Source organism: Nesoenas mayeri, assembly GCF_963082525.1.
Source record: "Nesoenas mayeri genome assembly, chromosome: 1".
Classification (NCBI taxonomy): Eukaryota; Metazoa; Chordata; class Aves; order Columbiformes; family Columbidae; genus Nesoenas; species Nesoenas mayeri.
This window is the reverse complement of record NC_137541.1, coordinates 17,466,286-17,492,683: the sequence shown is the minus strand read 5'-3', so window position 1 is coordinate 17,492,683 and position 26,398 is coordinate 17,466,286. Positions and strand designations below refer to the sequence as shown.

The 26,398-nt window shown below is 38.5% G+C and overlaps 1 protein-coding gene across 1 annotated transcript in view; it reads left to right on the top strand.

Moving 5' to 3' along the window:
• Nucleotides 1-692: 692 nt before the first annotated feature.
• Nucleotides 693-26,398, top strand: part of CERK (ceramide kinase) — a gene marked incomplete at its 5' end in the record, with an annotated part of 38,510 nt that continues 12,804 nt past the window's right edge. Inside the window, 7 exons of the mRNA XM_080363242.1 lie at nucleotides 693-831; nucleotides 9,011-9,124; nucleotides 10,138-10,260; nucleotides 12,019-12,144; nucleotides 12,667-12,730; nucleotides 16,204-16,349; nucleotides 26,016-26,090. Coding sequence (XP_080219368.1) covers nucleotides 693-831; nucleotides 9,011-9,124; nucleotides 10,138-10,260; nucleotides 12,019-12,144; nucleotides 12,667-12,730; nucleotides 16,204-16,349; nucleotides 26,016-26,090 — 787 coding nt within the window. The remainder of the gene's footprint in view (nucleotides 832-9,010; nucleotides 9,125-10,137; nucleotides 10,261-12,018; nucleotides 12,145-12,666; nucleotides 12,731-16,203; nucleotides 16,350-26,015; nucleotides 26,091-26,398) is intronic.

Here is a 26,398-nt window from a genome sequence, read left to right as displayed (position 1 = left end):
AGGGACACCATGGAATAAAGACAATAAAGAATTAAGTGTTTAACTATAGTGAATTATTGCCAGTATCTTCAAGGCAAACCCAAAATGTTTTTATGGAAAATAAGGCAAGGTTAGAGCGAGAGGCTTGTAGTACACGACGCTTGTGGTAGATGTATTTATTACATATTCACTGTCTTGATAAGGGAAGAGTTCATCACCACTGTGATGGGTGCTTGATCCTCCCGGAAAAACAAACAAACCAACAACCCGCGCCAACAACCCGCGGCCGTCGCGGTGTGAACCGCAGTTTCCCTGCACTGGACCATGCCCGTGTCGCCGGGTCTCCCCGCGCTGGCCGAGCACGTGTCTGCCGCAGCGGAGTGAGGGGACAAAGCGGCCCGGGCCGGGGGACCCTCCTCCCCCTCTGCGCCCCGGGGAGCCCGCCCGCGGGGGCCGCCAAGGGCGCCCGCTGCCCGGCCTCGCTGTCCCGGGCTGCCCCGGTCCCGTCCCCGCCCCCGGCGCCGCGCCCGGAGCCGCGGCCCCCGCAGGCCCCGCCCCGGCGGCGCTGGCGTAGGCGGTGACGCTGCGCCCCGCGCGGGGCACAGGCCGGGTAGCGGCGGGCGCCGTTCGCTGCCGGGCTCGTCCCGCGGCGGCCGCCCGCTCAGCTGGGCCATGCGGTAGCGGGCTGCGGCGGGTCCGGGCTCTCGGCGGCCATGGAGCAGCTCCCAGGCGGCCGGCGGCCCCGGCTGGCTTCCTCGCTGGGGCTGGGGCAGCGCTCCTGCGAGGTCACCTTAGACGAGGAGCGGGGGGGAATCGCCTGGCGCGACCCCCGCCCGCCGCGCCGCGGCAGCGGTGAGTGGAGCGGCGGCCGGGCTGGGCGGAGCGGGCGGGCGGTAACGCACCTGCCGCGGCCTCGCGGTGGGCCGGGGCCGCCTGAGGGGCCGTCTCTCCTCGGCGGCGGAGGAGGGGCGCTCGCAGCGTCCCCTGCGGCGTGGGGCAGGGCGGCCTCGGGCGGGGATGCTGGCGGGGCGGCCTGCAGCCGGCCCTGCGCCCGCCGGGCGCTGCCGGAGCCGGGTCTCACGGCGGCGGGCGGCTCTCGGCTCAGAGCGCGCTGGGCGGCCAGAGCCGGCTGTCGGCGCTGAGTATTTCCCGTACTCGGGCCCCTTTTCACCTTGCGAAGGGAGCGCAGCAGCCTCTGGGGTTCAGAGTCCGAGGGTGGAAGGCGGAGGGCGGTTCAGTCATACGCAGGTACGGGCGGTGCGGGAGCGCCGGGTCCCCGGGAGCGGGGCAGATGGAGCCGGGGCCGAAGCTGTGCCGGGACGGGCACGGGCAGCCAGCGGCTGTGCTGAACCATCAGCCGGTTAATCGGCTTGTGCGTTTGGAAACAAAGCTGAAAGCTGTTCACAGAGAGCTGCACACACTGCGGGTGAGGGCAGCAAGTTGTCTGTTCCACGGAGCAGGCAACTCGAGCATCTGTTGTGAGAGTACCCCTGATAACAAAGGGAGGAAAAGCATCCCTGCAGCTTGATTTGTTTAGCTGAACCCCATTGTTTCTTGGCACTGTGAGTAGGTATCAGCATGTAATTTGAAGCGTTGTATTTAAATTAATCGTAGCAAGACATAATAGACTTGCAGAACATTAAAAGCAACTTCTCTTTTTTTTTGGTTACATGACTTGTGGTTAAAAACCACTGTCGTACTGAGGCAGTGTTCCAGGCATTTTATTTATTTATTTATTTACAAAAAAGTTTTTTTTTAAATCCCTTTGCTTTCTAAAGGGCTTCATGGATATTTCCAAAGAAAGTTTAACTTTTGTGAGTTAGCTTGTAATGGGGTAACAAAGCTGTTTATAGTTCACCTTTTGTGCAATTAGAATAGTGATGAGTTACAAAACTGCAAGTGGGAGAGGTTACTGCTGAAAATACCTGACAGAATTTCAGAATAACTTCTAAAAATGTCTGTACATGAATTATATCAAGCTTTCTACTACACTTCAGGTGGTATTTTATCAGCGTCTTTGCCCTTGGGGTTTTTATATAGTAATTATTCCTGTTTTTAAGATAGCCTTATTAGCATGGTATGTGAACATCTGAAAATGTGTAATGTCCTTCTTTTCACAGCAGCTGCTGTTAGAGTGGAAAACTGCTGTCATCCTCACTTTAGAGCTTGGAGGAACTGAGACAGAATAAAACTGATAATAGAAAGGTTGACTAGAAGTTTATCTGAGAAAGGTTTGAGTATAGATGTCTCCAGTCCCAGGCAAGTTCCCAAACATAAATAGTTCTTCTCTTCTTACCATCTACCTTTCTTTAAATATTTTCCTGATTTTTATCGTAGTATCTTATTGGCCTGAGGCTTTCTGAAAAAAAAAAAAAAAGGTGAGGGAGGAGAACTCAAAAAGAATGGTAAGAATTTGATGTAGTTTGCATAACTGAGAATTGGTCATATTTAAAGTACACCTCTTCTTACTCATGATAGCATAAACCCAGAGTTTGTTATCCTTCCCCTGTTATTGTGTGAATACAATTTGACATAATATAGTTTTTATCAGCACTACTGCTGAAAAAAAGTATTGGAAAATTCCTGCCCTTACTTCAGATGCGCAGATGAATGTACCTAAGAAATTGAAGACAAATTAGTTCTTTAATTCAGCCAAGATTAAGATATTGGTGTGACAAATAAGCTGCATACTTTTCAAAATGAAATAAAATTAATCTAGATAAAGGTATCTGGATCTTAAATTTAAAATATAAAGTTTCAAAGCCCTTTGGGACAATTGCTCGTACTAGGTAAAGTAGCCCTTGCTTTGGAGAGGTTGTTTTTTTTGAATTATGTAAAATCCTTCTAAAAATGCCTTTGGGTGGTTACTAGTTGACTGCTCTGTAGGCTGGAACAAGTTCAATGGGAGCTCAATTGTCTGTATGATGACTTCTTTTAGACCATGCAAGAGTGCCACAAAATTACACTAGCTCTTTTACTAGCACTCTAAAGTTTACAACTTCTTACAGTTGTTTTTACAACTTCTAAGTTGTAAGTTTTCTTGACTTACTCCTGGTGGGCCAAACCAAGTAGGAACATGTCCTGAAGCATGTTCCAAAGTGGATGTCAGAATGCTGGGAATCATGGAAGGAGAGCGGGACACAGTAAACCAGACTCTTCTTGAGGCAGTTTCTGAAGCAATACCCAGTTGGAGATTCCTGAAGAGGCAGGTCTGGTTACCGAGTGTGGCTGCCATGCTGTAGCATGGCTATTTACAAGATTTTGGAGAATATGATATGGAATCAGAAGAGAAAAGGGAGGGTGGGAGGAAAAAAAAATACATGCCTAAGCATTCTGGAGGCACAGGTATAATTGATGTAGAGAGCAATTCAGTAGAAGATTTACCTCGCCTTAACACACTGGTTATTTTGTGTGTTTCCTGCACTTGTGCTTCAGTACCATGACAGTTTTGTATTATTGCTGTCCTGTTGTCTTTAAGTTCTTTTAAGACCTTGGATGGCTCATGGTGTTCTCTACAATTATTTTGGAAATATGACAGCATACATGACAGGATATGAATAAACTTCATAGTATGGAAGATGGTTAGTTAGAAGCATATAATTTCAGAGGAGTTGCTTGACCAAGATTGGTATCTTTCTACCATTTAGCCTTTGACTACGTGACTGCTCTGCATTATGCCTAAATACAGACTTAATTATGCAGTATAAAAGTGCTATGTTTTTTGTTTTGTGGATAGTTATTCCAGTGAATGATTGTCTTTAAACTGAAAAAACTCAGTGAGGGCTGCTTATTTTCTGAGTATTTGTTACTGTCTTGGATTTAGTTATGTAAGTAAAAATTGTTTGGTATATACTTTGTCACGGTTTTCAGATTTTGACAGGTAAGGAACTAGGTGTATTGTAGAAGTGTTGAAATATCTCCCTCTCCCTGTTGTATCCAAATTCAGGAAGAGATAGGAAACAGTAGAGATTGTCCTATTGTCCAGGCAAATATAGTTGTCCAGAGTATGGTGAGATTTTTGTGTTTTATCATCTTTGTACAATGATATTAAAATACATACACATTTTTAAACCCCATTCTGCCAAAATACATTTTGTGAATAAAGTAGTATTGATTCAGGATAATTGTTTTTAATGCTATCATTAAAAAGATGCCAACAACAACAACGTGTTTGTTCAAGTTGTGGCATGTTTTTAAAACGGTAAATCCGAAGTTCTGTTGACTTTCCTTCCTACTGTTAGACCTTGTTTAACAGCACCATATTTTCAAGCTCTGTCTTTATTGTAATGAGGTTCCCATTTCACATTCTTTGGTTCATTAGACTTGTTTGAATTTAGAGGGAAAAGTTTTATCTGAAATTTTTCATGTATTTCTTGGTTACTTTTAGCTATGTCCCTTTTTTCCTAGGCATGTCTTCATCTACAAATGTTCTCAGGAACATTATTTTTCAGCATTGTAACATTTCTTCATGAGATCTAGTTGTTAGTCATAAATAGCGTATGCAGAGCTGGGCAGGTCAATTTTTTTAATCATTTCCTCATATTGATGGCGTAATCAGTTTTTTCTCTAGTAACAGAGGATAAAACTTTGTGTACCAAATTTCTTACCAGATTATATATTGTATATATGTATTTACAGGTATTTTAGAAGTATAGGCTAAGATTGTATTGTGCCTGGTACTGAGGCATTACAAACACAGAATGAGATTCTCTTGGTGTTGTGCTTGGGGTTTTTTTTGGTGGTGGTGGTGGGTTTTTTTGTTTATTTTTTGTTTGTTTATTTTGGTGAGTTTTTAAAGTAGAAGTATAAGGAGCATGATCAAACTAGACAGCAAACTGTGTGCCTTCACATATTGTGTGCACTTTTTTAACCCTTCTATTTCTCCCTTCAGAATTCTCTTCCCTCAGTGTGTCTTTTTCAGCTTTCTCCCCAAAACAACCACCTGAGGAAGCCTCAGTACTAGTGTTCGAATAACTGACACCATTCTGATGTTGTGGATTCTAAAGAATGCTCAGTTTGGAAACAAAGCCTGTCCAGCACCTTCAGTGTGTTGGCGTATCCTTAGTCAAGGTCATTTTTCATCAGTCATTCCCGATTGGCAGTGGGCGTATATGGAAAACTGTACCATGTTTTTCTCTAGACATTTCCACTGACTGCATTGAGTCAGTAGGATGTGGGAGATAACAGCTGTAGAAAGCATTGTGTCATTGGAATGTGTCTTCTGGAAGATGCATAAATACAAATACAGATGCATACTACATTAAATGATGCATGTTTTTCAGAATACACCTCTTTGGTGGTGTTGTGGTGTTTTGGTTTTTTTTTCCCCTTAAAACGAAGAAGTGCATCTTATTTCTTACTTTAGCATTGAAATATTCATAGTTGAGTTGAAAAGCTTTAATTTAGAAATTAAAAAAAAAGGAAAACAATAGTATGACTTAAATATGCAAATTGATCCAAGGTGATATGTAATGTGAAGTAACAGCTGTGTGTCTGATCATATGAGGAACTGATCTATTTTCTGTTGATTTACAAAGTACTTGAAGATTTCCTTTTTTTTAATGAAAAGCCAGTTTTCCTATACATGGGTGTATATTGTGAGATCATGGCCTTCAGATGTTTCTGTGACTCTTGCACTAGTTTTGAATTAAGTAATTTATTCATTATGCCTTTTTTCATCCCCTTCCCTCAGGATATGAATTCTCTGCAATTCTACTCTATATCCTTATCCACCATCTTCTCTTATTCTGGTCTTTATTGGACAGAGCTTTCTGTAGTCCATGATCAGTATAATGCAGTGTACTTTCTGATAGAAAACATGCTTATTTTCTTGATTTTAGATGAAGGCAAAGTTTAAACTTAGGACAAGATAACTTACTGTTCATGTGGCCTGTAACAGTAGTCTAGTTTTCAAAGTGCTGGAAAAAATACTTTAAATCCGAACCGCAGCTTTTTAGTTGTTAATATTTTTCAGTCACAAGAGTATGCTAACAATTTAAATTAATTCTGAATGACACTGCATCCATGGGCCTGAGGTTAATTTTAAGTATAAACCAGATTATGTGATCAGCAATGTTCTTGTGCTTTTGCACGTGTCTCTGTTGGTTTGAGCTAACGCATTACTGAGAGGGGAATTTGACCTGTAGGATACGTAGCTGGCAGTGATAAATGAACGAATCTTGACTTGAATTCTGAGTGAGTTTGCTTGTAAAGTCAGGAAGTGTTCTGTGGGAGTGGCAGACAGTGATGACGCACCAAAAAGCCTTTCTTAACGCAGAAAAACATACTGCACAGCTGCTGGCTACGTTTTTCACAAAGCAAGCCTGCTGTTAGCATGCTTACCTTGTTGCTCTGTGGATTTTTGTATTTTGTGGTTTTGGATTTTTTTTTTCTTCCTCCCACTTGCTTAATGTAGGGAAAAGTAGTATGTGTCTAACACAGTATTTTGCTGATTTGTCAGTTTGCGCTTCAAGAAGAGCATCTGTTAAGGCTGTAAGAGTGCTGTGACCCAGGAGTGATGACTGGCACAACCAGTGGGCTGGGGAGACTGTCTCCTGTCCATTGTGTGTTTGGCTTGCCTTTTTTGTTGTTTGGGTGGGTGTTTGTTTTGTTTTTGTTGTTTGTTTTGGTTTTGTTTTTTCCTTTTTTGGTTTTTTTTTTTTTGCCATGGCCTTTTGTGCAGCTACTCTGGACTCATTGTCTTTAGTGTGTCATGTATGCTAGACATTGAACAAGGTGAGACATGAAAACATAAATATGTGATCTTTGAGATTAAGCTTAAGAAAATTGAAAAGTATTTCAGTATTTCTGAACTCAAAATTCAGTTTTATGAATCTAGATGTGTACATTCAAAAATTTTGCCGGGAATTTTGTCTACGAGCTGTTTTGTGCTACTTGGTTGAGCATATTGCACTGAGCAATTTGTTTGGTATGGTCTGAGCCCATAGTTAATTTTTTTTTTATTGATCTTGATCTAGTAATGGTCGTGTGAGTACCATTATTTTTTTCTTTATGTGGCAGTAAGATTTTCAGTAATTTGGGAGAACTCATAAAGGTCTTTATGAGGGAACACCTTTATGCTAAATCAATGGAAGAAATGGCTCATGCTACTTGATAATAGGGTGAATGGTACCAAAGTAGGTGTGTGAAAGGACTATAATTAGTACATATGTGAACTTTGTTGACCTCTTAAAAGAGGGTGAGATAGTCCTTCTGCTTATTTTTATGGAGTAAGTATTGGTGATTAAATGGCGGATGACAGCATTATATTTATAGTAGCAGGATTGTGCTGCTTGTATTGAAGATCTCTATTTGATTTCTTCACATTGGAAACTGCTTCCTTCTGGGAAAAAGGGGGAAGGGTGGAAGTAAGTAGTTGATTTGCTTTCTGATTAAATAGTACACTGTATAACACTAAATCAAATAGTGATAGTCATATTTAGATGGACAAATTCTGGAGTTCTATTCAAACACAAATGTCGCTGCATTTAGGTTTGTTTTTATAAGCTGTAGGGAATGTTCTGAATTACATGTTTGTATTTGAGACAGATTAGCATCTTTCTGGCCCTAAGCAATTCTGGTATTAGGTAGTGTAGTTTTTTGGCTGCTTTAAGATTGTAGTATATTATCAGGGGGTGGGGTTACTTGATACTTGTACAGTGCCAAGTAGTACTGAGGGCTGCAATCAGTATAGCTGGTATTCATAGTTCAGAAACTTCTCAGACTTTTACCAAACCCAAAGATTTACAGAGGGAAGGTGGGATCACCCTGGTTTTTGCCTTTTTTTTTTTTTTTTTTTTTTTTTTAAATACAGGAATATGGGTTTTTTCAGGTATTTAACTTTTGTGACTTAAGATTAGAAAATGCATATATTTAACTAAAATCCTCTTTGCTTTTTTGCTGCATCTGTGAAGAGATTTGCTGGAAAAGCAGAACTTCCAGTCTTGTGACTGTCAGAGGGAGAATACATCTGAAGAATTAGGAGAGGTTAATAGAATTGGTCTCAAGGTCTAAGGTTGTTAATATAAACTATTTAGTATGTGGGACTCCCACTATAAGAAAGACATTGATGTGCTGGAGTGTGTCCAGAGAAGGTCAACAAAGCTGGTGAGGGGCCTGGAGCACAAGTGTGATGAGGAGCAGCTGAGGGAACTGGGGCTGTTCAGCCTGGAGAACAGGAGGCTGAGGGGAGACCTTATCGCTGTCTACAACTACCTGAAAGGAGGGTGTAGCATGGAGGAGGTTGTTCTCTTCTCCCAAGTAGCAAGTGGTAGGATGAGAGGAAATGGCCTCAAGTTGTGCCAGGGGCGGTTTAGGTTGTATATTATGAAAAATTTCATCACAGAAAGGGTTGTCAGGCATTGGAACAGGCTGCCCAGGGTAGTGGTGGAATCACCGTCCCTGGAGGTGTTTAAAAGGTGTTTAGATGAGGTTCTTAGGGACATGGTTTAGTGGTTGACTTGGCAATCATAGAATCATTTTATTTGGAAGAGACCCTCAGGATCATTGAGTCCATCCATTAATGTAACTCTAGCACTAAACCATGTCCCTAAGAACCTCATCTACATGTGCGATTTGAAAGCTTAAGGATTCATGTGAATGCTCTTCATTCATAAGCCAGCTACTTACTTGAGAGTAACAAATAGCCTCTGTAGTCTCTCTGCACTAGATTTAGTTGCACATTCTTTGAAATAGCTTGTGCTATTCACTGTCAAATATCTGGACTAGGCATCATTGAAGGGGCAATTTCATTACTCGGAAATCAGTGTTGCTGAATTTTGGCTGATACAAAAATGTTTTCATACTTGTAATGCCTAATTTTCTGAGAAATCAAAGACATTCAAAATGTATTTGGGGTAGTTCATAGGTGGTTATGGATTATGTGCTTTGACTTAAGGGAAAAGGAAATGGAAAACTATTTCTACATGTGCTCTTGGTTGTGCTTATTGAGCCGCTACTCTGATTGTATGTCTACATAATTATTCTGGTGCTGTTTTAAGATGTTAATGTGTAAGATCTTGTATTCATACAGAAAACTGTTTTGTGCCAACCTCTGAGATCATTGCTGTAGAAGAAACTGAACTAAACAAGAAGCAACGTAATACTGGCAAGTGGCAAAAAATGGCAAAGCCACATGCTTTCACAGGTAAGCATGCTTGTGCTAATTAGTTTTTCCAGAGGTACTTTAGGGCAGACTCAATCTTCAGAATTTTTTTAACAGAAATGATGCATTAAAAAAACAAACAAAAACCCACCACCACCACAACAAACAAACAAAACCAAAAACCAACCAAAAAACCCACAAAACCAACCAAAAAACCTCCAGAGATCTGCCAGTTTACATTTAAATAGACTTATTTTGAAAAATAAACCTCTTCCTTTAAGAACATATGCTAGTTTTAGTTATTTAATGAAGGTCTAACTGATGTCTTAGATTTCTGCTGCTGAATGACTGCAGGAGGACACTTGCTTTCTCCTACTCAACTAGAAAATTGAGAGAGACTGGAAAAATTACTTCTAAATGTTTGTGGCATTTTTGTTTGTTTGTATTAAAATTATCCTTAACCATCAGTATGTGTGCATTTAGGTTGTGCAGTACTTTTCTCACTTAGTCCTTCAGTAACAATGATTGGTGATACTGTAGATCGAAAGGTAACGATGCTTCTTGTCTTACCGTCACCATTCTTAATGCACAAGAAGACTCTAAAATTTCAGCTCTGTGAAATTAAATTCACCCCACTGATTACAGGGGAGATGATGTGTTTGGCTTATTCTCCTAAGCTTATGGCTTTTTATATTATGTAGACGCTGCAGACTTCAATATGGATAAAATAATATATAAGCTTAGGGAACTTTTATATGTCTACAATCAGCTTGTGGAAAATGGATTGTATGTAGTTTAAAAAGAAGTTTGGGTATCTACTGTAAGGTAATGACCTAAAGCAAGTGTTTTCATTTGTTTTCATTTTGACTTTTTCCAAATGTCCTGCTCATGCTCCAAATGCTGCTGTCATTTGCAGAAATGTGTAGTGAGGGTTAACTACCAGTTTTTTCCAAAGGTAGATATTTTGGAGCTCTCTCTGAAATGCATTTGTCATTTCATAGAACTGTCTCATGTTTCCTTTATTTTTTTTTTTTTTTTTTTTTGAATTTGAATAGTGTACTATGTGAAGAAAGCCCGAAATCACCGCTGGCGCTGCAGTAACGTGACATTTTGGTGTGTTGATGAGCACTTGTGTAATCAGTGGATACAGGCGCTGAAAGAATTACTTGAAATGCAGAGTAAGTTTGACTAAACTGCTAACATTTGCAGCATCATTTTACAGGCACGTATGTCAATTAACAGTGTTTTGATAATCTGTTATTTTAATGTATCTGTTTTTCTGAACTGTTAATAGCGGCTTATGCTGAAAAGTTGAGGGAACTGAGAGATGAAGTGTCTCATTCTTATCAGTACTTTTGTATCTTGTGTATTCACTGAGTTGTACTGAGTGTTTAATCACTCAGGACTACAAGTGTCTTGAATTTACATCTGGGCAATTTTTTTTTTCACAAATTAGTGACACATTAGAAGCTTAGCAGAGGCTTTAAATGACTGTAGTTTCGGGGAAAGTAAAGGGCAGATGTAAGCTCAGAGATCTGAGGTACTCGAGAGGTCTGAGGACAAGGATTGTAGCAATTGTGAAATTTATGGGTGGCTTTTTGTGTGTCTGTTTAACCTTTCTAGTCTCTCTTATCAACAGCGTTCCTTACATAGTAGTAGTTCCCACTAATAATTTCTGTGACTCTAGACCTCTTCCTCTTAGAAGGCTAGCAGTAGTTTTGCAGGAATTATTCCTGAAAGAGACGCCTTGATGGATGTCAGGGAGCAGCAGGAGCAAAGCAGCTCCATGACACAAGGGAGGTCAGGGATGACCATAGCACTGCGGTGCCCTCACCCTGCAGAGTGCGGTCCCACTGTGTCTGAGCAGGGTTGGGGATAGCAGCAGGTCCTGTTTACAGCACAGGTGATATTTAACAAAAAATGTTCTGAACAGGCATTGGAAACAGGCATCTTACTAATGTTTTTGTTTTGTATATGTTACACAAGGTATGTAGCTTCCAATAACATATTTCAAAAACTGGGGTTTTTAGACCCATTCACTACACCTGTGAGAGATGTGGCCTGGGCAGTCATCTGGGTTTGAGTGCAGGTGTTAATTCTGTTGGTAACAAACCATTTCAGAAGAAGTAACAGCCTAGCTTGGATGCATTTATAATGCAGTTGTGCTGATCTAGTAACTCTTTAAATTCTTTCCTTTTAAAAGAATGCCATCCGAGGAAGTGCAAATGTTATAACAGGTCTTTGTGTTCTGTGTGGAAAAGGAAGGCTCTAGGTGCAGTAAGCATTACTGTTTGTGTATATGTTAGTACAGAGATGTAACAATTGTTTTCATTGCCATCACCAGTGTAAATCCATGACTATTTGAACAAAATTGATGGTGATATCAAAAGTGTTTTCTAGGGGGGGAGGGGTTACACTAAAAGGCAAGCACTTGCTGTGCAGCATGTAGTTTTGTGAGGTATTCTTATTGTGTATTTAACACAGGAAGGAAATGTATTTTAATTGTTACTAAAGCAGGTACATTGTTTAAATACATGAATGTAATAGTATTTCTATGTATGCTTCACTCACAAGTTCCTTTCCAACTGTTCCTGGCTTTAGTGTCTTTTGTTTTGTATGTCTGTGATACTAATGTAATTTAATGGGAAGGTAGTGTGAGAATAATATACATAAGAATGTGAGACATGGAGTCAGATAAAATTATTCTGAATTTCACCTACTGTCCTACTACCAGTTTGTTCAATGCTGTCAGTGTACTCAGTATAATAAAGAGGATGGATCAAGCAGGCTTTTATAGCTCTTTGATAAACAGTTATGGAGTTATAAAAGGCTTGTATGCTGTATGCACTTTGTTTATAGGTTTGTTTTTGTATAGCTTCTTGAATTTCTGTGTTGTGTACAAAAGCAGTGTACTCTAATATTTTTCCGTACTGCAGAGTCTAGACCAAAGCAGTTGCTTGTGTATATTAATCCGTATGGAGGAAAAAGACAAGGGAAACGGATTTATGAACAGAAAGTTGCTCCATTGTTCAGTCTGGCTTCTATCTCCACTGATGTTGTTAGTGAGTAATGAGTATTTTAATTTCTTAATAAACTCAATATGAACTCTTTAAAACATATCTGAGGAGCTTACGTTCTTTCTGTTACTTACCTTTTCTAACTAAGGAAATTAAACTAAGTGATAAAAAGAGAATGGCACAAGGTCAGTTATCTGGCTACCTGTATCATTTTTCTTCTTACTAAATTAAAATTTCAGCTACTTATGAGCTATTTGAGCTCTTCCTTTGTTAGATACTGTCTTCTCTTCTTTTTCAGTTTTACTGTTAAAACCAGTTGTTCATTTGTACAATTTTTTTTAGTGAAATTGTTTTCTATATATACTGTAGTGCATGGCTCTCTTAATTCTTTCCTTGGCATAAAGTCTTTTGAAATGAGTTTTGTGGGCAGACTGTTTTATGGTCATATTGGTAGTAGAATCAAGGTTATTAATTCATTAATAACCTACTTTCTAAATTGTGTATTATATACCATTTTATAATAGTATTGTCATAGTAGTAATTTTTAATGTGTTTATTTCTTTATAGTAACTGAACATGCTAATCATGCCAAGGACAATTTATTGGAAGTTAATATTAATAAATATGATGGGTAAGTAGCTTCACATATGGGATTTTTTTCCCCTTTCTAGCTGATATATTCTGTAATCTGTCTGTTCCTGTCTCTAATTTAAAATAGTAGCATTCGTTGCTGATACATTTGTTGTACCAGCTGTAAGTTCTGGAGCATGTTACTTCTCCTAGGCGATCCACATTTAGGACTATCAAAGGAAAACTAAACCGTTCCAGTAAACCTATTCAATACACAATATATTCAAGTGTAGCATAACAATGTCTAGATGAGATTTGTGTTCGTAAGATGACTGTAGGATTACTTCTGCTGCTCCAGTAGCTGAGCATTCTGTGATAGCTTGAAAGCAACCCTGAAATGTTTTGTGAAATAGGTGATCTTGATATATACATGAGTCCAGAACACTGCATTAGTAGCAGTCAGACTGTGTACAGAAACCATGAAGTGTTTGGAAATGTTTCAGATAGTTCCTTTTGCTATGTAGGAATGTACAAATAAGGGCTACATCATTTGGCTTTGTTGGTGTTTCTTCTGTTGTGGAATTACTGTTTTAAAGGATGACCTAACTGAATGGTAAAATTGCATTCCATTATTAAAATATTCTGCTTCTACAGCAGAATTAATAAATAAGCTAGTAATTCCAGTTTCCAATTCATGACATGAAACAAGTTACACAGCTGGAAAATGACGAAAATGTATGCAGAACCTCTTGAGGTAAATAATCACAACTATAGTATTTAGAAATAGTATCTTGTTGTGCTTGTTGACAGGTACATTTAAACTGAGTTACAAAAATAAAATGTTTTTATGTTTTCACAGTACTTTTGCTGGATAGCAGATCTATATGCATTATATACATAGAGTGAGGACAGGTTGAATTCCAAGACCTCATCTGCTTTAACATGTGCTGCCTTTAAATCAGCAGTTTTGTCTGTATTGGGATTTTTCTTAATTTTGCAGAAGTGTGAGGAAGGGAAACTGGGGTCCTAGAAAAACCTAGTTATTGAAGATTTTTTTACTTTTAATTTAGGTGATTGAAAGAGATAATACTGACAGTTGGTTAAATTCTGATACAGAGCAGAAAAGCGAAGCAAGCGTACAAGTCTGTTTCTTTGGTGAACAGTGATGCTAGAAGGGAGTTCTTGTATTAATAATGCTTTTTAAATAACAGATCCAATGGCTAGATGGAAGATTTTTTTAAATGATTGAGCTGCATAAAATTCATATGTTTCTTCAAGTTTGATTGACTGTCCTTAATATACAGGAAAAGCTTCTTTGGATTCCTACATCTAATTGTTGTTCACCTGTCCTCTTACATTGGTTCTACTAAGTGGCTTTCCCTCCATTCATTGATGAGTTTCTTCATTTAATCTTCAGATTCCCTATTCAGCAAAGCCATGCCTGTAATTTTGGAACTAGATACAGGCTTCATAGGGATAAGTGCTTCACTGCTTTCGAAGTGTATTTACTTGAGACAGCTTATCTTATCTTGTGCATGTTTCCTGCTTGTTCTTCCCTTTTTCCCTTATAAGAATTTCTTATGGCAAGAGTACCAAGGTACTAGCTTAGTGACAGAACAGCTGCTCTTTCAATACATTTACTTAAAATATTCATTCACTTACCATATTGCAGATTTTTGTACATTATTGTACAGAACAACTAGAGCATGCTTTAATATTGTACAGGTAATGACCACGTTTAGAATAAGTCTGACTTGTATGGATCGCTGTGGTTCCTTTTCCATATACTGGTTGCACAAGCCTTTGTAAAACTGTTTCAAGTTGTTTTTTTCCCCACATTCTTGAATTAGTTCATAGAATGGTTGAGATTAGAAGGGACCATAGTTCTTCTAAAATTCATTTGTCTTATGGACTTGCTTCTTCTGAAGTCCTTTAGCATATATAGTTTACTGTTATCATCTGTCAAAAAAGTTAAGTGCTGGTCCATTAGAAAAAATAAACCCAAAATAGAAGAATTGCTCTAAGAAGATCTCTCTTACAGTAATTCTTCACTGTGACTCAAATATTGGTCATCTGATATTTGCAATGAATTTATCATGCTGATATTGTGTATGTGAACTTGTTCATCTGTCCATATTTACCTATGATAGGTATAGACATTCATTGTCATTTCTGAGTAGTTGTTATAAATAGAACACTACTGAGACAACATTGATCTTGAACTGATGTGGAAATTTTGGTCCACTTCTTTCTTAGAGTCTGCGGAGAAAGATGAGATGGGCTGAAGTTGAATAATGTAGTTAAGCTATGAGAAATTCATGAAGAAAATGAAAACCAAACATCCCTTTCTCCCTTCTCTCCCAGTCTCTTAGGTCTTGACTTACAGTTGGACAATGTATGTTTTTTAGACTCTCTTCTCCATTCATAGAGAAATTAATGTTATTTTTCAAGCTTCCTTCTGATGAAAATATAATAAGTAAAATTAAATCATCAATACTTAAAAATTAAATAAACTAACTTGTCCTATGAAATACGTTCTTATTCTGCAATATCTGTTGCTGACTATATGGAAGAGTAAGTATTAGTTTATGTATTGGAAATGATTTATGTAGATTAACAGTAAACAGTCCTGAACATGTATGCTGGGGACCACATGCATAACTTTGGATTTGTCGTATGTTCCTTTAAAGTGTATTTGAAGCTTTCCAGTTAAAGAATATTTATATTTTTAGAGTTCAAGGTGTGCATTTGATTATTGTGCATTTGATTATTGTGCGTGGAATGTACGCTGCTGTAAAACAGTGTCTTCCTAGTATTTGCTTGGCTGTGGACTCTCTGCTGAGCTTTAACATGCTGAGGACCTGTGTAGCTGCTGCACCAGCTCTGACCTGAATTAAGTGTGCAAAATGAAGTTTTGCATCTGGCAACATTTAGAACTCTCTTTCATTATGAATGATTATGTAGATCTACATGACTTCTGTCTGTTAGATGGGGTCTCAGCATGTTCAGAAGAGCATGCTAGCATGTACTCTTCTGGTTTTTGACTTTCATATAATGTATATCCCTATTAAATTAATAATGTAAAGTATACTTCTGCCTGAAGCCACCAATATTAACTTTTCCCTTTTCAGTAAAGGTACCTTACTTCCATTTTGTTTACTGAGAAAGATGTATGTAAAGTCCTGTTTAGTGTTTTCCTTGTATAGTGGATTTCTGCTGCTATTTGTCTTGTCTGCATAGAGCAATAGAGGATAAAGAGGGTTTTTTTGGTTGCATTCCAACTTTTTTCTTTTCTAATGTTACAGACATGTATGTCTAGATGCAATTGCGGTTGTGTAACTTGATTTTATTTTTTTTTTTTCTTATTTCCATCTGTTTATCGTGAAGTTGACTGTAGACTACTATATTCTGTAAAAATGGAGGGGGGAAAATAGAACAACTATTTTTGATGTGCCCAGTGCATGCCCTAAGTAGAATACTTGCCATGTTGTTTATTGACCGTTAGTGTGCATTCTAATTTGTGTTTCCTGGCAGTGTTGTTTGTGTTGGTGGGGACGGCATGTTCAGTGAAGTGATGCATGGTCTCATTGGAAGAATGCAGAAGGACTCTGGCATAGACCAAAATAATCCCAAAGCACCATTAGTCCAATGCAATATAAGGATTGGCATAATTCCTGCTGGTAAGAAAGGGTTAACTTTTAGTTTACTTTATTAATTTATTCTTGCAGTTTCTTCTGAATCATAATTTCTTGAATTTAGGCTGAAGTGTAAGATACGAGCAAAAATATTCCATAAAGATACCTGGATAAAGCTGTTTATATCCCGGTATAGTTATTGATCACATGTGATATTATTTGGGAAGGGTACATTGCAAGGGAAATCAAATCTTAATGTGCAACTTCAGAATTTAATTACTTTTCTTTTGTGGCTTATTGTGTGTTACTACCAGGTAAGATGGTGACAGTAATAATCTTGCCCATCGGAATACATTAATGAGTGAAACTGGCTAAACAGACACCTGGTATATATTTTTCCAGTTCCAAATGCTCCACAATATAGTTAGAATTGTAATGTAACCTTCCACTGGTCTGGCAAACTCCAAATAAATGCTAGAATTTCTCCTTTTAAATTTTTTTTTCCTTCTGTCTCCAGTTGTCATCATAGGTACCTACAACTGAGGAACAGTCCTCAGGTTCCAGACCAAGTTGCACTTTCTGCCCCTTTTTAGAGCTGCTTTATCTTCATGGTTCTCAAAGTCAGCCACTTTTTCAGGCAATCCTCACTGTTGTCATTGAGAGACACTTGAGAGAAGTTTTTCTTGGAATTCAGGTCTTTGGTCATAAACTTACTTCTTTTATTGACCATAGTCACTCTTTGGATCAATCTTGCTGTTAAATCTAGTGTCCCAGGTGTTACCTGACCCAGTTGATCCCCAAGATTCCTTCAAAAGTGGACTTACAAGATGAATCTTTCTTCCAGGGCTAGATTCAGTGTTATGACTCTTCAATAGCATCTGCAATGTTGAGGACTGTATGAAAAGACAAATGAACAGTTCAGTGTCTTTTCTGTGCTCTTCTTTTTTCTTGTCAGATGCTTGAAATTTGAATTAAAGAACAGGAATATGAAGTAAACATTATGAGCTGCTGACTAGAACTAAAACACAGACTTTGAGAAAATTTAGCACAGGTTATAAAAATACATGAAGTGAAATCATATATTTTTACTCTCAGGCTTTTTATACTCATTATATCCTTTTGAAGAATGCATCCAAACCCAAACAACCTTGTTGCTTGGAAGAAGCTTAACCCTTTCTTCTTGCAGTACAATAAGGGTCAGATATCTAGAAGTTGCAGTGTGAATATCCCCTTACGGTTTTGCATTCTCTTCAACTATCACATTAAGGGTTCTGTGTAACAGACTTGCTATATTTAAGTAAATAGTGCCTTTATTTGTTAAAGTTTTGCATTAAAATCAGTTTGTATAATGAACTTCACAAGACGAGAAGTTGAAGTGCTTTACCATTTGTTTTTCTCATTTGGGCAAATTTCTCAGACTGAAGGTTTTTGCTTACCTGGTTGGTTTCAGAGGTTTTTCCCTTCTGGTGATGTTAGTGACCATAAGAAGATACAATTTAAAAAGACTGGATCTCAGTATTAAGAGCTATTTCTTTGTCCTTAGGCAATTAACTATAAGCATGTTAAAACTGGAACATTAACCTTGGTTTTTTTGACAATTTCTTAATGCATTTTTTCCAATTGCCACCAAAAAGTATGATCTTCACTGATATTTTAGTATTGCTAACATGTCAAGTCACTTTCTTCTCTTACATCCTTTAATGTTTTGGTTGTTGTTTTGTCTGCTGTAGTTGTTTACTGTTTGAATGTATACTGCATGCTCCATTCCTTGAACTACTGCGAGGTACACCCTTGTGATCAGTGCTTTGATTCAAATGTTTTCTCCAAGTCATTATTCAGATCCCCTAAGTTATTTGCAATGGTATATAAGGAAGCTGGTCTTGACGTTCTATTAATAAGGTTTGGGAAAGTACAGAGGATAATAAATATCTTTATCTGTTTGTGTTTTGTACAATATTTAAAATGATTTATTACTGAAAATATGGGGAAGTGATTACTTTCTGAAGAAGAGAGTCAAATCACTGAACAAATATTAACACTTTCTTAACACAGGTAGCCATCACAGGGACCCTAAGTTCTGTATGAAACAGCCAAACCCATGCATCTCAGGGTGGTCAGGAAGGCAGCAAGAGGGTTTTTTTCCAGCCTTAAGTAAAGCTGTTCTCTGTTCATTTTTGCTTGATGTAGTGGAGCTCTGACCGTATATTGACCCCAACAGATTACCTAGTTCCCAGACTAGTGCAAGAACTTTGTTCTAAAATAAGTGAGATCCTTAAAGATACTTTTTTTAAACTAAACTGACAGTCTTAAAATACAGCAAGTCAAAAGGAATAATGAAATATAAATCACGCATCTAGAAAGCTTCATCCGTTATGCTCTTTTTAGTTATTTATCACTAACCTTTTTCTTTAAATCCTAGGAACTCATTAATAGATACTGAAAACATACACTACCCATAGTTTAGAGATTAAGTTTTAAAGCTCGGTCTGTCCTCTTAAAGATGGAGACAGTTGTCTCAGTGAGGACAGGAGCATGGGGATAGGTGACACTGAATCAGTGGGATTTTGCCTTTTTTATCATTTAGTTCCAAATGTCAAGCTGTGTTAACAGAAACGTGGCAGATTGTGGTTTGTGGTTGTGATAAAACACTGTCTGTATTCAAACTAATACTCAATTCAGCAGACTTAGCTTAGAAACTCTCAATTTAATTGTACAAACCTTTGAAATTGCAAATGAAAGATTTAATGTTAAAACACTCATCTATATGATCATTTTTGAGTAATTAGTTTTGTTTTATAGGCAGAAGAATCCCATCGTACAGGCTCCTTTTTTTTTTTTTTAATGTTGGATGCTACTTGTAAATCATGATTGTAACTTTCTGGAGCAAGCCTTTACTTTACCCCCTGTTTTGGTTTTTGTTTTTGAGTAGATGTGTCTGTTTCCAGTATATTTCCAGTCACTTTCCTTAGTGTCTTCTGATTAAAAATATATTTTATGCTTTATGGTAGATCTTTATGAAAAAACTTGTGGTTTTATTGACATGAATACAGGTGATTCTACTCAAAAGGCAGTTTTAACCTCAGAATTTCTCTTAGTTGCAGCCATTCTTCATATCTGCCAGTGTAAACTGACTGATTGCCGTTTTAAACAGATTTGCTGTTAAGAATACTTAGAGGTTGTAGCAACCTGACAAAGTTTTGCACTGCAATGTGGTGACAAGTCAGTGTACCTACAAAAACTTATGATTAGTTATTATATTACTTCCTCCTAGTGCCATGTAGCCTTAAGTGTGTTCAGCTGTGGTTTCTCACTGTATTCAGAGTAGTAGTATGCCTCCACAGAAGTGAAAAAGAGAATGATTTTTCTCATGACGTGTGGCACTGAGTTTTCATCCAGATGTTTTAGAATTAAAATTATACCCTCTGGAGTAAGCCAAAGTAATTTTTTCTTCATACGAAACTTGGCATAGAACAGGAGTTCAAAGCTGTCAACTGCTGTCGGAGGAGTCTTTAGTGAAAGGGAATGGATTAGATTAAATACTCTTATGATCTCAGCAGGTAGAAAAAAAAAAAATCCTACTTCACTCTGCACTGTGGCATAAAATTAATGTATTTATTCTTCTAAAAACCAAGGCCACCGTCTTACCCTTGGGATAGGGGGAAATTATTCCAAGCACTAAGGAGGATGAAGTGTAGATACGAAGTGTTAATTGCTATAGTGATTTAGGCTTCTAATGTGTCTGGATTCCTCTCATTGTTGTGATCAAGGTATGAACTCTGTAATGTCTAGTCAGGAAGGATGCAGTATGGTTATAACCAGCATGTTGGTGTGTAGCTGTAGAAGTTAAGAATCCTAAAGACTGCACAGGCTGCTTATGTGAAGGTAATATAGAAAAACGGTGGAGGATTCATTCACAAACTTAAAAAACAGATGTAAGTAAAATGATGAAGCGTGACTGGACTTTTATGCTACTGTCATCTAGGCTGTAAAATTTCTCTTAGAAAATGTGTTAAAGCATCACATAAAAAGCTATGTAATTCTTTTTTTAATGATTCCAAGTGATATGTCCACAGCCTTCTCTGTTAAAATGTTTGTACTATATAATGATCTTTGTGGTTTAGTTAGTATCTTATTTCAAGGTTCAGTATGTCCGGTTTGAAATCTGATGTGCAACATTTTGTGTTCCTCCTTCAGCATTTTAAATCCGTTATACTTCTGGAAATGACAGTCTAGGAGCTAAATATTGCATTTAATTTGGTGGGTCTGCTATGAAGACAACTAAGTCAAGATTACTTTTTCCTGTGATGTTAATCTCATCTCTTAGATTTCCCATTATTGTATTAATCCATTTGTGTTGTACTGTAGTACTGAACTTAAGCTGAAGTGTTTATCTACCAAGAAAACCCAGACCAAATTATTTCTGAACTATTCATTTTTAAGCCAGTCTCTCATTCTGCAGATGTTAAACTTGATTCCAGTGACATAGACAGTGGGATCAAGTGCACCCTCAGCAAGGTTGCAGGTGACACCAAGCTGAATGGTGCAATTTACACAGCTGAGGGAGGGGATGCCATCCAGAGGGACCTGGACAAGCTTGAAGTGCACCCATGTGAAGTTCATAAGGTTCAACAAGGCCAAGCACAAGGTCCTCCACCTGGGTTGCAGCAACCCCTAGTATCCAATACAGGCTAGGGGATGAATGGATTGAGAGCAGCCCTGTGGAGAAGGACTTGGAGGTACTGGCCCAGAAGGCCAATCGTATCTTGGGCTGCATCAAAAGGAGCGTGACCAGCAGGTCAAGGGAGGTGATTCTGCCCCTGTACTCTGCTCTCGTGAAGCCCCACCTGGAGTGTTGTGTCCAAGTCTGGAGCTCTCAGTACAGGAAAGACATGGAGCTATTGGAGAGGGTCCAGAGGAGGGCCTCCAAAGATGATCAGAGGACTGGAACAGCTCTCCTGTGAAGACAAGCTGAGAGAGTTGGGGTTGTTCAGCCTGGAGAAAGCTCCAGGGAGAACTTATTGTGGCCTTTCAATACTTCAAAGGGGCCTATAAGAGAGATGGGGACAGACATTTTAGCAGAGTCTCTTGTGACAGGACAAGGGGTAATGGTCTTAAACTAAAAGAGAGGAGATTCAGGCTAGACATGAGGAAGAAATTTTTTACAATGGGAGTGGCAAAACACTGGCCCAGGTTGCCCAGATTGATGGTAGATGCCCCATCCCTAGAGACATTCAGGGCCAGGCTGGATGAGGCTCTGAGCAACCTGATCTAGTTGAAGATGTCCCTGCTCATTGCAGAGGAGCTGGACTAGGTGACATTTGAAGGTCCCTTCCAGCCCAAACTTTTATATGATTCTTGGTGACTGCATGGATTGTGACTTCACAAAAATACTACAAACTTATGGGATCCCCATTGAAGTTGTTATTCTGCCTGTTTGCAGTACAGAATCTTGTTGTCATACTAATTCTTTCTGAGGATTTTGTGTGCTGTGGCAGCATCTGCCCATCAAGGTTATCTCACATGGAACAGTGCTCTTGAGCACTAAAAGTTTATCTTTGTTAAATTCATTCTTTTCTATTGGATCAACATCTAGCTGACTGTTGCTTCTGTCATCTGCTTAGTTTAGTACTTCCGGTTCTTAGGAATTTAGTTTTTCAGCAGAAAAAGCACAAAAATGAATACTCATTGCCCAAGGCATATGTGTTTTGGTTTAAGAAAACTTAGTTGTAAGTTAGTAGTCTAAGCATTTTTTTAGCACTTCTTTTTGGTCCTTGGAATCAATGGCATGAACTCTTCCATACAACCAGAGAAACAGCTGTTTTTGCTTATTGCTTTGGTGATTCTGTGACCAATTTAAAACTTGTGAGGTGGTGTCTGAGCACTTCTCCACATGACTTGTCTACTCACAAATATCTAGCAATACTTGCCTGCGAAGGGGAAATCTGGTGATTTAGCTGTGTTGTGTTCTATCTAGTGCAGTCCATCACTTTGGTTTATTTAATCTTGCTTTAGCAAATATGTTTTATGGGGAGCACATACTCTTTAATATTTAAATACATATCTTGATCATTTCTCCTTGTGATTAATTAAAAGGAACAATTTCCTTGATAAATTTTAAATCATTACATTTATATATTTACAAAATTAGCGTGTAAATTTGGGTAGGGAAAGACCATAGAAGAACTTGCCTATGTAACAACTATACAGCTGTGAGGTACCTTCTAATAGCAAACAGACTTTTGGGAAAATGGGTAATGAAACAGAGCTCTAGTGTGCATAATGTATGGTAAAGATTCAAAGTAATTATTTTAACAAAGACTAGTTGATGTGCCCTCTACACACGTCATATTTTCAGTGGGCTCTCAGTATCAAAATACCTGGTGTTAGAGCTTTCTTTAGCTGGGAGATGTCAGACATTTAGTTTGGGATTGAGCTCTCTGCAGGTGTTGGTGTGGTGCCACCAGTGCGGAGGCGTGTGACCCCTGTGCAAGGCAGCTGTAGTGCTAGAGCAGCAGGTGGAAACCAAGCAGAGTGATCTGCAGCACTTGAACACTGGTGTTTGGTGCCAGTTTAGGTAATGAAGTTAGTCTCCTTCAGGTAAGTTTCAATTTGATATTTAAATGTTCATGCTTCTGTTGTGGTGTCTGCAGGTGAGATGAGCATGTAAACTCAAGTTATAGCCAGGATGCATCTGGTCAATACGGTCAGTCGAGCCTGTAGATCTTGTGTTGCATCTGCCTGTCTTCTTTCCTAAGGCCCTTCAAATGGGGCCTGTGTGTGAGTACCTTGAATCCAGCTTGGGCTGGTGTCAGCATTCCTGGCAAGATCTCCTGGAGTGGAAGCTTAAACGTAGTCTGCAGTGTTACATGTACATATGTAGCTATTTCTAAGTGTCTTAACCTGAAACTTAATTATTCCCTTACATGCTGATCTTCTCTTCCAGCACACCGATACAAAGATTAGTTTCTACACTGAAAATCTTTCTTTTTTAATGAATTTGGGCTCAGTTAAGAAGCAGTCTACTACTTTCATCATGTTTGCATGTAGTTCTGTGCAAGCCATATTTTCTTTCACTCAGACCATTGCCCTTAAAAATCCCCAAAGAAAATCTGGCAGAGTATGTGTATAACTTTTCTGTTGGTTTAACCAGAACAAACAGCATCCACCACCTAACGTTAGTTAAGAGTCATATTCTATCGAAGCTTCTTGCCTCCATAGAGTGCTCTGGCAGTTCTAAGCTGTTAATCAAGGGATATCAGTCAAGCTATATTTAAATTCTAATCCTGCTTTCCATATCAGATTTATACTGAGGAAATAAGCCAGATTTTGGTGGGGTTTGCATGTGTATCTACTTGGAGTGCTGTTTCATTAGTAGTAGATGTCAGGTCTATTCAAGGCCCACTTAATAGCCTAGAATTCTTGTTTGGTTATGAAGTATTCAAAGTAGTTCAAATCCTTAGGCATCATTAATGTTTTTGTGACCTTTAAACTAGTACCATTAGGTTCATGCTTGGTGTGGTGTTATGACCAGTTCTATTCCCTTGCAGTGTATGAAGGAATGATACTGGTTTTGTTGCTCCATACTACCATCTCTGAGAGAGAAAAAAACCCAACGCTATTATACTGTTTTAGTTAGTACTCCGCTGGCATGTATGAGAAAGGGATGATTTGACATTTGGTAAACACTGTTGGTGTCTTCCCCAGTCTCCTGTTTTCGAATCTCAGAATTAATTTCAGACTTCAGATCTAATTTTAGCCCTCCCTTGCTAGTAATGAATGGAAATGAAAATGAGTTATATAAAATTGCCCAACAGATAAATCAGCTTTTAATTGGCTACAGAAGAGTACCGGGAGATAAGCGTCTGGTGTTAAAATGTAGCTTGTGAATTCTCCACTTCTTCTCCCACCTATAGTCTAAGACTTCTCGGAAGCTCTCTTTACATCAGGGCAAATGGGACTCAGGTAATTCTAGCAGCAGAATGTAAACAGATCTTGAAGAAATGAGAAAGGTTGGATGGAATGTTGAGCTCATACATTCAGCAGTAAAAGTTAAGGTCAGATCTTTAGTGGCTATTTTTTGTTTGTTTGTTTTTCTTTTCAAAAGTAGTGAGAATTTTCTGCCTAACTGAAATTCATGAGTGTAGGGGGCAAAATTAAACTGAAAAAACTGGCAGTAGAGCATAGCTTAATATCTGAACTCAACTTAGTATTTTCTGCTATAAAACTCCAAATGTGGCTTGATAATATCATCTGCGTATCTTTGTTACGATACTGAGAGAAACTGGAGTCCCGTTGCCTGTGCAATGGCATGTGCTTGCAGTGGTACGCTTATACCATCTTGAACCTTGGCCTCGTAGAGATAGATCTCTCTAGTCACATTCTTCTGTTCTGCAGTTCTGTTATATTTATATTCTCTTTAATTGGCTTCCAGAGCTGCTGCTTGTTCACCGTGACAGGCTTCCGTGTAGTGTTTACTTGGTAGAAGCTTCTCTCATGCCCTTCACTGGTAAGGGAGGTGGTGTCCATTTCCTGAGAAGTGAGTTGGAGGGGGAAAGGATTTGTTTGGATCCTGTTGACATACCATCAATGCTTTCAAAGTGAGAAAGAACCAAAATGGAATTTTAAATAGTGATTGCTCATTCCTCCATTTTTAGTTGTCTTATTTCAATTTGATTAGGCCTGAGAAATGAAGTACTCTGTATCTGATACACTACATCTAGTGTATCAGTAGGAAAACTGAGAACATATGTGGACAAAGTTAAGTTTTTGTTTTCAGATATCCAGCCTTGACTTTAAAGGAATTCAATTTCAGGGAAAGGATGGAAGAAACTACAAGATAAATGTGGAGTTAGGTGCTGCAACAAAATGCTTTGGTATGTCTCGCTCTAACTTCCAAGTCCCTGCTGCAGAGTGGGATTCAGAACTATGCATTAGGCTCTTAGATTATTTATTTATTTATTTTTATATACACAGAATAAGTGTCAGGGAGAATTGCCTGTCTATAAACAGCACCTAAAATACTGAGTGGACATACTGAGTAAGGAATGGGCTGAAGGCAGTAACAAAGACAGAATATAGGTGAAACCTAAAGCTTCTCCTCTTTCTTCTTGTAGATATTTTGCTCAAAACTGTAAGGGCATGTTTCTGTTCACTTTGATCCCTGTCTATAAACTAATTCCTGAAAGCAAGTGTTTACTGATTTTCAAATAATAGAGCTAACCAGGAGTTTTTGGCTTATGATGCAGCTGGACGAGCAGGCGATATTGGTAGTCTGGAATTTAGATCAGTCCCCCAAAAAGCAAGAAACCAGTCAACTTCCTTTTGTTAGATGTTAATGAGTAAGAAATCTTGAGCAAAGGAGAATCAACATATGCCTTCCTTCACTTTCATTGTTAATTGGTATAAAAGCTGTAATGTAATCCTGAATTTTTTCATGTGAATTAACTTATTTCCCTTCACTAACTAATATATATTTATCGCTTATATAGTGAAAAATTTTGTACTTTGTATGGAGAGACATAAATTCTGCTTGTTGCAGCGCAGGAGGAAAGTTACAATTTAAATAACAATATTTGTATCCTTATATTTACTTTAGTCCATAAAATAGAAAGGGGTGGGCCAAAGGAACATAAGGCTTTTATTTGCAGGACCATGACAGTAATACTTGTTTAGAAAATATATAAATTAATGTCTGTTTCTTTTATTTTTCAGGATCAACAGATTGTATATGCTATTCAACAGTTGGCATTTCTGATCCAGTAACATCAGCTCTTCATATTATTGTAGGTGAGTGGTCATAGTTTACTGTTTTGTTATGAAAATGATTAAAATAGCCCAATATAGTAATTCCATTTAGTTCTTTCTACATGTTTGTGAAATATAATTTAAACATAATGATTGAGTTGAAATATGGAGTTTTTGTCTGGGATTTAAGTCTCTGGTTGAAATCCAGGAGGTTAAAATTGTTTATTGTAATTCATTGTTTTCAAGGGATCATAATGTTTTGAAATTTTATATCTGGTGCTTAAGTTTTCATGCATTCTGGCATGCTTTTGAAGATAGCAGTAAAATACAATAAGCAGTGTAAGTTGTTG